The sequence below is a fragment of the Miniopterus natalensis genome, chromosome 9, assembly GCF_054644295.1.
Source record: "Miniopterus natalensis isolate mMinNat1 chromosome 9, mMinNat1.hap1, whole genome shotgun sequence".
Lineage (NCBI taxonomy): Eukaryota > Metazoa > Chordata > Mammalia > Chiroptera > Miniopteridae > Miniopterus > Miniopterus natalensis.
The window spans coordinates 25,880,695-25,893,982 of NC_142089.1; the positions used below are offsets into that span (position 1 = coordinate 25,880,695).

The 13,288-nt window shown below is 47.6% G+C and overlaps 1 protein-coding gene across 2 annotated transcripts in view; it reads left to right on the top strand.

The window, feature by feature from the left end:
* The first annotated feature begins 1,658 nt into the window (after nt 1-1,658).
* Nucleotides 1,659-13,288, top strand: part of RNF220 (ring finger protein 220) — a 211,095-nt gene continuing 199,465 nt past the window's right edge. Inside the window, exons 1-2 of one of the 2 annotated variants that reach the window (XM_087820390.1) lie at nt 1,659-1,744; nt 8,068-8,809. In XM_087820390.1, the coding sequence (XP_087676516.1) occupies nt 8,185-8,809 (625 nt within the window). In that variant the 5' untranslated portion in view covers nt 1,659-1,744; nt 8,068-8,184. The remainder of the gene's footprint in view (nt 1,745-8,067; nt 8,810-13,288) is intronic. The other variant, XM_087820391.1, reaches the window with a different exon arrangement.

The following is a 13,288-nucleotide window of genomic DNA, read 5'->3' on the forward strand; positions in this document are numbered from 1 at the left end:
TTTATTTTGTTTTTATATCCTCATTTATTTGTTCAACTAAGATTGACACTGTTAGATGTTGAAGTATAACGTTGAATAAGGCAAGCACGGTTCTTGCCTTCATGAAGTTTACAATCCAGCAGGAGAGAATAACCTATGGGAACAGAAATGCTTCAAACAATAAATGCTACTGTATGTATGAATGACTAAACATGGGTAAAAAGACTTACAGGTTCTTGAACAGACAACCCTAATCCCATGAATTACAGAGACAGAAATAGTCATAAACAAAAAACTCTAGGTTGTTCAAATTAACCATTTTCTTACAAAAGTTGGTAACTAAAATTTTTAAATACAAACAACACATGTAAACCTAACTATACATAATAATTAGATGCTATGTAATGTTAAACATAAGAAAAAAGGACCAGGAAATAATAGCAAGGATGAGTCTTCGAGAGCTCTGTGTTTTTAGAGACAATTTGTAATCTCATGTGGTTCTTTTCAGGGTGGATTATCGGTATATACTACTGCCTCCCATTTTTCCAGATGAGAAATCTGTAGTTACAGAATCTGAACCACAGATGAAAGGAATGATTTTTTTTAAACCAGGATTAGATTTTGGTTGGGCTTTCCTTTCAGAGGACTACCTGCTATTCTAGACTTTTTGACCATGTTCCCATGGGCAAATTACAATACCCTTTCAACCACAGTTTCCTCTTCTATATATAAAATAGTGTCAATATTTTCTCCAGAATTAATTTGGAGATTAAATGAGATTATGTAAGGGCATTTAGTTCTGAAACCCAACTCTTAGGAGGTACTCAGGGAATGTTAGTTCTCCATCCATTTTACTTACTTATCCTCTGTATGTGGTGAATTAAATGATGATATAAAATGATTTTAAAATTATAAATATAAACACCAATAAAAATGTTAATGCTCAAACCTGAGTGCTAAACTAGGCCTTCTCCACCCCTTCTAAAAGTATTAGTTTTATTTATATTCATTTATTATCTTATTATAGGCAAAGACCCAGAGAAGCATTCCGGGAGCCAATCAGTAGGTAAGATTTTTCTGTAAAAACAAAAGGCAGAGTTCAGGAGAGAGCCAGGATTTGGGGGTCATTTAGCTGCAGTGGATGTCAGTCTTAAAGATGTACCCATCTAGTTTTGGTCACGCTTTGGTCAAGAAATCAAGAAGATCACCAAACCATTCATTTAGATCTTGAGTGGGGGGTGGGGGTGAACAAAAGCAAGAGCTCTCTTCAGTTTACAGTGTCTCACCACTCCAAGACTTTGGAGCTCTTTGGTGAGGGCCAGCAGGTTTGTTCTTCAGGAGTGCCCTGGGTCTGGACTCCATTTCCCAGAGTCCCTTAGTGCCCTAATGTATTCAGTGCTCAGAGTGCCTGTATGTGTGTGAGTGTGAGAGAATGTGTGCGTGTGTGTGCGTGCGCCCGTGAGTGTGTGTGTGTCTCCCAGTCCCTGGGAGAGTGGAGGCTCATTCACTGATTAGAGCCAGCGCTGAGAGGCAGCACTGCTCCTTCTCTCACACCAACCGAGTCTCTTAATCTGTACATGCAATCCCAGGCAGCTCGCGAGCACAAACCCGGGGCCAGCCGCCTGCTGCTGCTGCCGCTGCCGGCGCCGCCACCGCCGCCGCCGCCGCCGACCCTGCGCACCCGGGACTTTTCATGCACCACACTCACCGCCTTCTTCCCTCCGTGTCCTGAAAAGTGTGACCGTTCTCCCAAGGAATTTACACGGCAAGTATGGAGAAAGAGAAAGGGGTGTGTGGGTCTGTGTGCACACACCAAAGGGGTGGGTGCGAGGGCCGCCGGGCTGCTCCGGAACCTGGCTAACTTTCCGGGTCGGTCTCCTAGGGATTTGGGCGGCGCCCCCCCCCCCCCCCCAAGGGGCAGGGGCTGGGACCTGGACTGGCGCGTCTTAGATCTCCCAGCCTCTGTGCCCTGCGCGCTCCGTGCGCTGCCTCACTCAAACTTTCCGTCTTGAGTTTTCCTTAATGTGTTTTATTTGGGGGGTGCGAGGGGGAGGGACCAGACGCGGGAGTTGGACAGGTAGGGAGGGTGAGGGGACAGCAAGGGAAGGGAGCAGGACTTCTTTTCTTCATTTTTTAATAAGCCCCATCCCCACTTTGTTTGGGTCGGTCTGGAGAATGCCTTCTCGCGGTGTTCCCCGGTCTATGCCGCGGTGATTTCCTGCGGGACTGGGACCGGGACCGGGACCAGACCGGACCGGGTGGTACTCGGTGGGAAGCCCTGAAGGGCGGGCAGGATGGAGAAGGGGTGATCCGAATGAGAAAGGGGTGACCCGACCGTCACCACTCTACACACTACCCGCCCTGTGGGATACCGGAGGAGAGACTGGGAGCCTTGGGCCCCTGAGTGCTCGGCTTACTTTCCTGGAGGGGGCGGGTGTGAAGGGCGTGGAGGGAGGAGGGTGGGTTGGGGGAGCCGCTGCGGGCTGGAAGGAGGCAGGTGCTGGCACAGACGTGGACCCTTCTAATGCCACCGCTAAACTCCCCGCTCCGCTGGGCTGGACCCGCCTGGCCTGAGAGCCGCCCGACCCGTACCGGGTCTCCCGGGATTTTCGGGGCTGGGACTCTTCTCTTGCGGAGATTATACGGAGCGGGGTGGGAGGACCACCACATAGACAGGGGCACGTTGCTCTTTTCGTAGTTTTATTTTTAACATAGATTTACCTGCCTTAAACTGAGTAACAATTTCTCTTCCACCGACTTGAGAACAAAACTTTTCAGCGAACGCGCTGGTCGCTGCGGTGCCGCGGTGCCGCGGCCATCCCCGCCGCGCCCGTCAGCCGCCGGGCGACCTTCTCGGCCGGAGCCCAGCCCCGCCACAGCGCTCCCAAGCCTCCAGCCACCCCCCGCCCCAACCCGGGCCTTTCAGGGCTCGGCCTGAGCGTTTCGCCTTTGTGCATTGTAAGGGAAATCTTTTCTTCCAGGACGCACAAACTTGGGCAGAGAGCTTCCGTGTGGCCCCCGGCGAGGCCGCCCGCGGCGGTGAGGCCGGCCATCCGAGGGGATGCCCGCGCTGTCCGCTCGCGGAGCCCGAGGCCCGAGCGGACCCCGGCGGGCGAGGGCGCGCAGGAGCCCTGGCAGAGTGGGGGCTCGGGCCGCTGGGAGTCAGAGGAAGAGCTCTCGCTTTCCGCTGAGAACGCGGGCTCTCTCGGGCCCCGGCCGCGGCTCCAGTGGAGCACCAGGGCCCCGGCCGAGCCGGACGCGCGTCCCCACGGGAGGAGGCTTGGGGCGGGGCGCTGGGTGTGGGGCTCTGCCCGCCGGCCCGGCCGCCTGGAACCTCTGGCCTGGGCCCCCTCTCCGCCCCGGCAGCCGCTGAGAGGGAGGACTCGGGCGCTCTCTGCCCACGATGCCCACCAGCCACGCCTCGCCTCTCGCCTCGGTTCCAGACTTGGCTTGAGAGGGGTAAAGGGGAAAGGAGGGAAAATAAAGAGAAAAAAGGATGGACAGGGAGGAAGCGGCGGGTCGGAACGGAGGGAGCGGGACGGGCTGGGGTGTACGGCCTCCTCCTGTGGCTGTCTCGGGGCTTCTTCCTGAGACTAGAAAATGAGTCGAGGTTGGGAAGGGTAGAAAGAGCGTCGAGGAAAAGCGAAGCGGCCGTCTTCCGTTCCCATCCCTCCTGGCCCGCGGGAACCCTGCAAAAGTGGCGTTAATTCTCTCGCTGCGCTCGGGGCGAGGTAAGGGAAGGCCGAGGGCAGGGCGGCGCCGCACCTCTCGTGACCGACGGGGCCGGGCCGGGCACCGAGCGAGCCGAGACTCACACCTGTTTGGCGAGCGGCAGCCGGGCCGCGGCGCGAGAGGCACAGCCCTCTCCCGCACCCTAGGCCCGCGGCCCGGGGCCGGGGAGGGCCCGCATTTGCAGGAGAGCTGGAGTCTAGGAGCCCCGTGGCTGCCCGGCGAGGCGACGGCGCGCGGCGACGGGCCGGGTGACCCGCGGGGCGGGGCCGTTCTGGGGCACTAGGTACTTGGACTTTGATCGAAGGCACCTTCCTACGAGCCTCTGCCTCGCGCTCCCTGTCCCGCTGCGGACCAGGGCCCCTCGCACTTGTCCGTTCTTCGCGGCCGGCGCTCTCATTCCCCAAAGTTACAAGCAGACTGTTTCGGGGGGAGGTTGTTGGGACCTAAAGTATTCTTTGTGCAGAGGCTACCGAGAGCTGGAAGGAGAGGTCAGGCCGTGCAGTAGCCGCCTCGGCTCTGCGTTGGCCCGAAGTTGATGTAGGTTTCACCTTCACCTCTTCTTCCTCCGTTTTTCCTAAAAGAGTTGGTTTTTCCCGGTTAAGACTCGTCCTGACTAAATTCTGCACTGCTTGCTGAGCCGGCAGCCCCGCGGCCCCGCGCTCTGGACAGTCCGGGCTGTCTCCTATCCTCACCGGTTAGCCAAGCCAGACCTGGGTCCGGGTCCAGATCTGGGACCCACACCTGGCCACGTCTGATTCGTAGGCATTGCCCCCAGCCCGTGTTAGCCTTATGTTTCCTTGCATATGGTGGTAAAAATTTCTGTTAGAGTGGTGTTTCCAGATACCCCCTGGGCATTTGGTGTGCGGGAATTCTCTTCTAGGGGAGAAGTCTGTGAACTTAAAAAAAATTCTTTTCTGATTCTTCACAACTCCCCACTACCCTGGCCCCATTTCCTATTGTTCTCTGCTTTTTAAGTTGCCTGTTAATTTTTTTTTTAAGTTTATTTATGCACAGGAAAAATACCATTTAATTTGTTCTATTATTTTCATTCCTTGCTTTTGGAAACGGTTCAGAGACCACAAAAATGTCACCTGTTGTAATAAGCAGAGGAGTGTTGTGAGAGCGTTGTAATTGCCAGCAGAATCATAGTTCGCTGGGCGTTAAGAGCTGGGGCTCCGGGAGAGCGGCTTTGCAGCTTTCTTTGTGGCAGTCATTTGCAAGTGGGTTTGGCTCCCAGCAGCAGCAGCGTGGCTTCCTTCTACACTCATAACCACAGCGGGTCAAGAAGCCCAGACCCTGGACGGGGATGGTGAGAAGCTGGGGTGGGAAACTGCCCACTCTCAGAGACTTTGGCGTTCAGTTTTTCTATGCGAAACTGACTAGTTTGCGCCGGAGAGCGGGGAGCCTTGCGCATCAGCCCAGACACAGACATTTTCACGTTCAGAACGCCAGCTTCTTCGTTCCATTTGTCTTGGTTCTGGCATGTTTAACCACGCAATTAGTGATCTCACTAATTATTCAGTTAGTTGGCGTTTTGTAATCACTTTAAACCAGGGTTGGGTGTGTGATTTAACAAACTCCCACACACATACAGACATGAACCAAACCCATCACGTCAAGGATTTGAAATTTTTAAAACTCAATATTTGTTGGTCCCTCCGTCCAACCTCACTGCCTGCCAGACAATTTATTTAGCTTCGTGGATTGATCCCTCCTCCTTGTTTAGTTAATTCAACAAAGACTTTTTGCAATCTGTTTGGAGTTTGTCTGATGCCGTGGAAAAGTAGCTGATGATTTATTTGGTTGCTTTTCGATTTCTGTCTTCAGCCCTTCTTTCTCCTCCTTTCAGCAGGGATGTCAGCTGTTATTACTTCCTATTGATCCCTTTGCAAAGTGAGAAGTGAACTAAAATTAATGTCAATTCCACTGCTCGGATCAATAGCCGGAGTTATTTTAATCTGGATTTGCACGAAGTGCTAAATTAAAAAAAATCAGCATAGAGGCAGAAAAGTAACAGTTACTTACTTTCCCTTTGCCCGGTTCTTTACAGTCACCCAAATGCTCTATCAAGCTGATTATCTTACAATCCATATTTTTTTAATTAAGAGGGTCAGTTAGTTTTCTTATTTTGGGTTCTGTGTTTAAACCCATGACATTTTGACATTGGGAGTGTATTAACTATAGATTTTCATAATGACTGTGGTCTGCTGAAGCCTCATCTATACAAGTTGTTAATGTGAGGAGGGGGTAAGAAAGAAAAAGGAAAAGAACACACTCCCCCTTCCCCCACAGAGACCAACGCCCACACAGTGGAGGAAAAGAGATGCGGCCTGGAAAAATAGTGTGATTTATTTTCAGTATAATGAAGTTTCAAATGAATAACTGGGTCTGAGTGGCTCACCGTGTTCTGTTGGAGTGTCCGGTGCTGTCGCCAGATTACTAATTTATGAAACTCATTTAACATAATGAGGTGATCCAGGAAGTAAAAATAGAAAGCGAATCCTCTGGGTGATTGGCTATTTTGGGGGAGAAACATTCCTCCCCTCACCCCTAGTGTATTATGTTTGCCCTCTTCTCCTGCTCTCCTCATATAATATTGCTTGTTGATGGACAAGTAGTTATTTCTGTTGTGAAAAGCTGCTTAGAACCCTTGGAACAGCCCTAGACCCACTTTCAGAGCATCCATATTGTGTGGCTATTAATCTGACTTGAAAACAGCCAAGAATAGGATTCCCAGACTTGTCAGCCTCACCGGCTGCCCTTGGCAGATCATTCCCTGCACTGCTATAACTTGACAGGAAAGTTATTTAAAATTTGGAAGAGAGAAAAATCCGTTAATGTGAGATACATAATCTGGTAATTTAGCAATGATGTCTATAAGGAAAGATGCCAAATGAGGAAGCAGTCTGATGGTGTGCACTCATCTTCCCAATTAATAACAGTCATTGACACGTCTACTACAGGATGGGAGAAGGAAATACTCTCTTTGCACTGCATTAAGTCAGGAGGATTCATCTACAGTTTAACTAAGGTTTCTCTGTTTGAGGGAACACCAAAGACAGATACTCCATTATCTAGGCGGGGGTTTTTTAAGGGAGGGGGTAAATTTTATTTGAGACATGACTCTCAATTTAAAGGTTATAATTTGTAGCAGATGGTGATTTTTGGTTACACTTTGAGTTTCACTTACGTTTCTACTTAGTGTGTATGTTTGAAGCTAATAAGTCCTAGTAGTCATCTTGTGTTATCTGGACTTTTGATATATAGCCCTTCTCCCACTTCCCACTAAAAGTAAATTTTGAAACAGAATCAGTGACTGTGAAAATGTACAACCTAAATTTAAAAGAGAAATTGAAAGAAGTCTCTCCGAACTCCAATTTGTTCCAGAGGCCTTCATTGGATGTCAACTCTAGCTGGGCCAACAAGCAGAGCAAAATAAGTCAGAAATTTTGTTAACATTTTGCTCTAAATGTTAATGGCAAATTCAAGGGAGTTTACAAATCTACTTAAGAGTGAGTGCATTAGTAACTAAAATTACCGATTCGTTCTTTGCTGCCCCTGGAAGACAGCCGCTTCTAGAGAACATATGCCAAAGGCACCCATTATGTTTTTAAATATTGTCAGAGACGCCAGGCATTTTATTGATGAAGGTTTTGTTCCTTCTCAGAAAAGAGAAAGCCTGTGTGATTAGAGAGGGTTATGCAGCAACAATAATGCTGCTGTTATTTGTTCACACAGCATTTCTTTCTGGAAACAGTCTTAGATGATACATGAAGATGTGTGTTTATGTGTGTGATTTATCCACACGCACAATTTGTACCACCTAACGTACAGATGTTCATGGTCAAGATGTGCTTGATTTAGGGATTTTTCAGTATCAGGGCGTTATTAGGGGAGATGAAGAGACGACTCATACATGGGGCGTTATAGAGGTGGATCCTTTTCTCTTTTTGAACATCAGGCCTGCCATGAGTGGTGTATGTAGGTGGAGGCCCTTTAAAATATATGCCCCACCTAATCTACTGGGTGACTTGGTCTTCCAAAGCTCATTTGCTCAGGGAATATTGTATGTGGAGGTTTTATGATTTTTTTCCCTTTGCTGGGCTCAGGCGCATTTCACCCGGAACGTGTAGGGACCAAAGTCAGCTACGCGTACATCACAGTAAGTTGTCTATTGATTTTCCAGAATGAAAATGGTCTGATGCTGCTGCCCACTGGCTCCTAAAGCCTGTGGTGTCTCTTGCCCGAGAATCTGTAAGCCAGAAGGATGGTGTTTCGATCACTTAGGGTTTCCCGTTCTTTTCCTCCCCCTAACCTTCCTCCCCCTCTTTTTTTTTCTCTTTACTGTTTCTGCAGGTGTTAGAAGGGGATGATTCCCCAGTAACATTCCTTGCCCTGATCCAAGGTGCCCCTCAGCCTCCCTCCCAGGGAAGACTGCTTCTTGTGTGACGCGGACCATAGAAAGAAACTCCAATGGACTTACACCGGGCAGCCTTCAAGATGGAGAACTCGTCCTACCTCCCCAACCCGCTGGCATCCCCAGCACTGATGGTCCTGGCGTCCACAGCTGAGGCCAGCCGTGATGCTTCCATCCCTTGTCAACAGCCACGACCCTTTGGTGTACCTGTCTCAGTAGACAAGGACGTGCATATTCCATTCACCAATGGTTCCTACACCTTTGCCTCTATGTACCATCGGCAGGGTGGGGTGCCGGGCACTTTTGCCAATCGTGATTTTCCCCCTTCTTTACTACATCTCCACCCCCAGTTTGCTCCCCCAAATCTAGATTGCACTCCAATCAGTATGCTAAATCACAGTGGTGTTGGGGCTTTCCGTCCCTTTGCTTCCACTGAGGACAGGGAGAGTTATCAGTCAGCCTTTACGCCGGCCAAGAGACTGAAGAACTGCCACGACACAGAGTCTCCCCACTTGCGCTTCTCAGATGCAGATGGCAAGGAATATGACTTTGGGACACAGCTGCCATCTAGTTCCCCCGGTTCACTTAAGGTTGATGACACGGGGAAGAAGATTTTTGCTGTCTCCGGCCTCATTTCGGATCGAGAAGCCTCATCTAGCCCAGAGGATCGGAATGACAGATGTAAGTACTTTGATGTGAGCCCTCCCTACCCCCAGTAAGCCCTGCCTTACAGTAGTGTTCAACAGGTCGGTGGCCTTTTCCCTGCTCCTAGTAATGGGAAGGGCCAGTTCCTTCCCATTCCATAGCTATGGAGTACTAATATTTACTTGTCTCTGTCAGTAAGCATTGAGAGTTCTGTAGGAAATGTTTTTCTGAAGGTAGCCAGAGGCAAGTTGACCTCCACACTGCCCTTCTCTCCAGGGCATGATTGGCTTATTCCCTGGGGACTCTGGAGTGAAGAGGGGTACCATATAGGTACTGGAGTAAATGTCATTCCATTGGAAAGGGTAGGTTCCTAGGGAATTTGGGGGGCCTGAAGAAACTTATCCATCCCTCCTCTTTTTGCTATCCTCATTATGTTTCTCTGATATTAGTATTATATTTTAGCTTTTCCATTGTATCGCATCCACTGGAGTCCATGTGATTTTATTGTCACAACTCTCAGCCCTTGTCCACATCAGGCTATTTTTCAGAGCAGGACAAAGGTGTCGTCAATCACCATAAAGCATTTCAAACAGCTGTATTTTCCTTGCAATCGCAAGGCTAGAAAGCCGGCTTCTCTTGGGATTTAACAGGTTTGCTGGATGCTTATCCTGGAGCCCACTTTGAGGACTGGCTGTGGTTGACCTGTGTGGCTGCTCCATATTTGATGTTCACAGCTATTATTAATTTCTGCTTAAGGAACAGCTTTCTCATGTTCTCCAAGTGCTTTTTTGGGCTCTGGCTACCTCACTACTAGTTGGAACTAACCTTGATTTGGAACTTGTAGACTAGGACTCCTGAACCCTGCAATCTTCTCATCTAATCTAATCTAATCTAATCTAATCAGAAAATAATTGTGTTTTGAAGCTTTTGGGCTGTGGGTAGACAGCAGTTTTCTTCAAGCCTGGTGAAAATGTATGAACTGAGAGTGTTTTCTCACCCAACCCTTTGTTCTAAGGTTTGCTTCATTTTGTTTTCTTAAGAAAACTACATCTGAGGTTTGCTTTCCCCTCTTCTCTATTTTTTGTGCTTCCGCCCTCTCTATAACTACCAACACGAATACCATTTTTTTCTCTTCTCTTTATGATGCCGAGGAGAGTAATAGAGACATTGCAGCTCTCTCCCCTGTCGGCACTGCTTCCTCAGGCTGTCTCCTTGAATTAGGCACTGTGTTAACTTTCCTGCGCTAAAAGGCATCTGCCTAAACCCAGCGTACCTTTTCAATAAAAGTCATCATAAAATCAACCTGCCTTGTAAATCCATCGCTCTTTGGTTTTGAAATATGTTGCGAGTGTGTCTTTTATGTCAGCGTCTGTAAGCCGGAGACCTCCCCACTTATGGGGAAGGCTGCTGTGTGACAGCACAGCTGCCCATGTGCTCTCTCACTTTTGCTTTAGTTCCTCGTCTACCTCTCCCCTTTCCGTACAGCTGACGTATGTGTTATGATCCTGCTTTTTGAATATACCTGCTGAACATGGATTGGCTTTGTGTCGGTCTGTTTTAATTTAGTTTTTGTCAGTGTGCAAGTGCTCAAGGCTAGCTGTAATTTGACCTTTAGCTAAAACTGCCCTGGATTAGGGTATGACAAATTTTGCTCCCTTTTTCTCCAAATACAAGTTGAAAATGAAATCCTTCAAAACTAATATGCCACACCGTAACACCTGCAGATCAAGATTCCTTTCTTCTCTCCTAATATATCCAGCTTGTCTCCATCTATCTTTTTAGCCCAAACCTGTATCAGATGCCCAGAGAGGAGGAAGCTTGTTAGTCAAGTCAGAACTCATAGATGTGGATATCCATTCCCCTCCGAGTGTCAAAGCCATAACTCTTCTGTTTGCCTGGTTTGCATTGTGTGGTGGTGCCATCCCCCATGGAGATGGATCCCTCACACCGGAATACGCCTGGGTGGAGAAAAATTAAATGAGTCTGTCTCCCAAAGTGAAATGGAATTCTGACCTTGAAATTAATGAGATTCTGATCAGAAGGGTGGGGAAACTTCTTTATTTCAAATTGTACTGTTACAGAAATTGGAGCCCATTCTCCCTCTATTTTTTAAAATATTTTTCCTTTAGAGAGTAGTTTGTGTTCTCTTTTTTCTCTTACACATATATTCAACCTATGGGTGTGCATGTGAGTATGGGATGTTTGTATACCCACATTATTATCTAGAGTTGCATTTGGGACTAATCTTTAGCAAAAAACAAAGGTGTAAAGTGAAGAGGAGACTGTTGCTTGGTGATAACTCTGGATCTGTGCTCCTCTTCCCTTTCCTTTCCTTTCCTTTCCTTGGGCAGTGTGGCAGCCGTCACAAACGGTTGTATTGCGTAGCATCTGTGCTTTTGATTTTGAGTGTTTGGAAGACAGGGGAAACATTTTTCTGTCAGGAAGGGTTGAAGAGGCACTGTGACAAAGTCTGCAGCAGCTTTCTTGGCTCCTGTCATATGCCGATGTGTGTCAGAATATTTATGGTCTGTTTTATGTAAATACATATTTAAGGGCCGTTAGAAGGCCTGATTATTCCCACTAGATGTCTTTCAGGTCCTCCCTACAGAACCGTTTTGAAATAAGTAATATTTCTCAGATAATCGAGTGACAGTATACAAGACTGCTTCCAAAGGGAGAGCTTGAGGGGCAGATGGGGCAGGGAGGGGGATGGGAAGGCAAGAGGACAGAGAATAGAGTGTTCAAAATAGCAAAGTAATAGGTTAAGTGGCTTTTGCCCAGACTACCAATATGATAGAATATAAACCATATATATTTTAGTTTTTTATTCTTAAAATTTAGAGTTAATTTCTGATATGGTTGACTCATTTTTCAGTCTCTTCATATAAATTTTTTTCATAAAGTATAAAAAAATGTTTTAATTAAATACAGCAGTAAAACTCCTAAATAAGCATTTGTGGGGGGGATTGTACTGGGTGGGTGGGTGTCCCTTACATAGAGTAGAAGTTTTATGACTGAGTTTTAGGCCAATGAAAAATCAGTTTTACAATGGAAACACTGACAATTTTTACTGTTGCAGCCACCCCCTGCTCACACACTGTATCCATATGCAGATATGTCCACATGTGAGAGCATTTGAAAGAGGGGCCTGCAGACATGGTGTAATGTACACGTATGTGTTCTTCCCTTCAATCTGGGTACTTTCTTTTGTGATTAAATATCCATTTTTGTAGGAAAAATTCTAGCTGTTTGGGTAAAGTGTCGTCTTTTCTAGTAGATGATTCCTGTTTGCTTGCTTGTTCATCTACCTGGCATCACAGGTGATTCCCAAGGTAGGTGTTGGGCTTTGTGGAAAAAAGAAGCCTTTACTCTACAGGACTGACTTATTTGCCCTGGAAAAAAGGGAACAGTATTTTGTGAGAAGCCGTTCGTGGAGGATGCATAATTCCCCAGGAAGGGGACTGAGGTAACTCCTGTTTATTGTCACTCCCTGAACCAGTCTCCCAGGGCTCCTTGTCCAGGGAAATGATGCTAAAATTTATGGACCAATTACAAATAGTCCACGTGTGTCTTACATATGAAGTGTCTACAGATATGTTTCCCAGGGCTTTTAAAATAAACATTTCCTCATTAAAGAAACTTTACAACAAAGGGAAGATACGTATTATCTGCTGCCTTGTGCTAGAATCTATACATTTATTACCCCCTTAGCACTCTGGCTCTTATCATGTGCATTTCCTTATCATTTTCTTTGGACCACCTCTGTGCCTAGATTTCTGCCTGGGTGACACAGTCTTTGGCCAGCCTGCCAGTCGGTCCACTCATCCCAAATTGGAGTTGGCTAGTATGCATGCTTATTTGAGGATTGAGAGGGACCAGAACTGCCTGTGTGGAGCGATGACTGGCCACATCAGGGATGGGCACTGGGCAGTGACCATAAGTGGCCCTCTTATCTTGGCCCTTCCCTATGATTAGACAGATTCACAGGTAGGTAGGTAGGAAACTGGTAGTTCACAGCAACTACAGGTGGTTCTACTTTGGTTCTCAGGTCCCAAAAGCCCTGAGTAGAAGATGGTATTTTGTACTTTGAAATGTGCCTTATAAAGGCATGTGCCATTTAAGTCCCTGTGTTCTAAGAATCAAATAACTGAGGGTACATAAGCCCAGAGAAGCCCAGAATGAGGAGGGTCAGCTACATCATGGGGGCATTGCTAGAGGGAATATGTCCCAAGGGCTCTGGGACTGGGTGGACAGGGACCCTAATTTGGGCTTTTAGAATTGCGCTTGCTGGAAATAATGTTCGGGGCAGTTCTCAGGTCACCAGGCTGAACTCCTGGATTGTAGCTGGAGCAGATGACCACTGTGAAAGGGTCAGCAAACCACCAGACCCAGATGAGTCAGATGGTTTCCTCTGTACTGACTGCCTAGACCCAGCCTGATTGTTGCTCAGCTGCTCCCGGGTTTTCCCCAAGTCCTTTTAAGAACTCCTGGGATGTGTGTGTTTGTTTCTGGTTG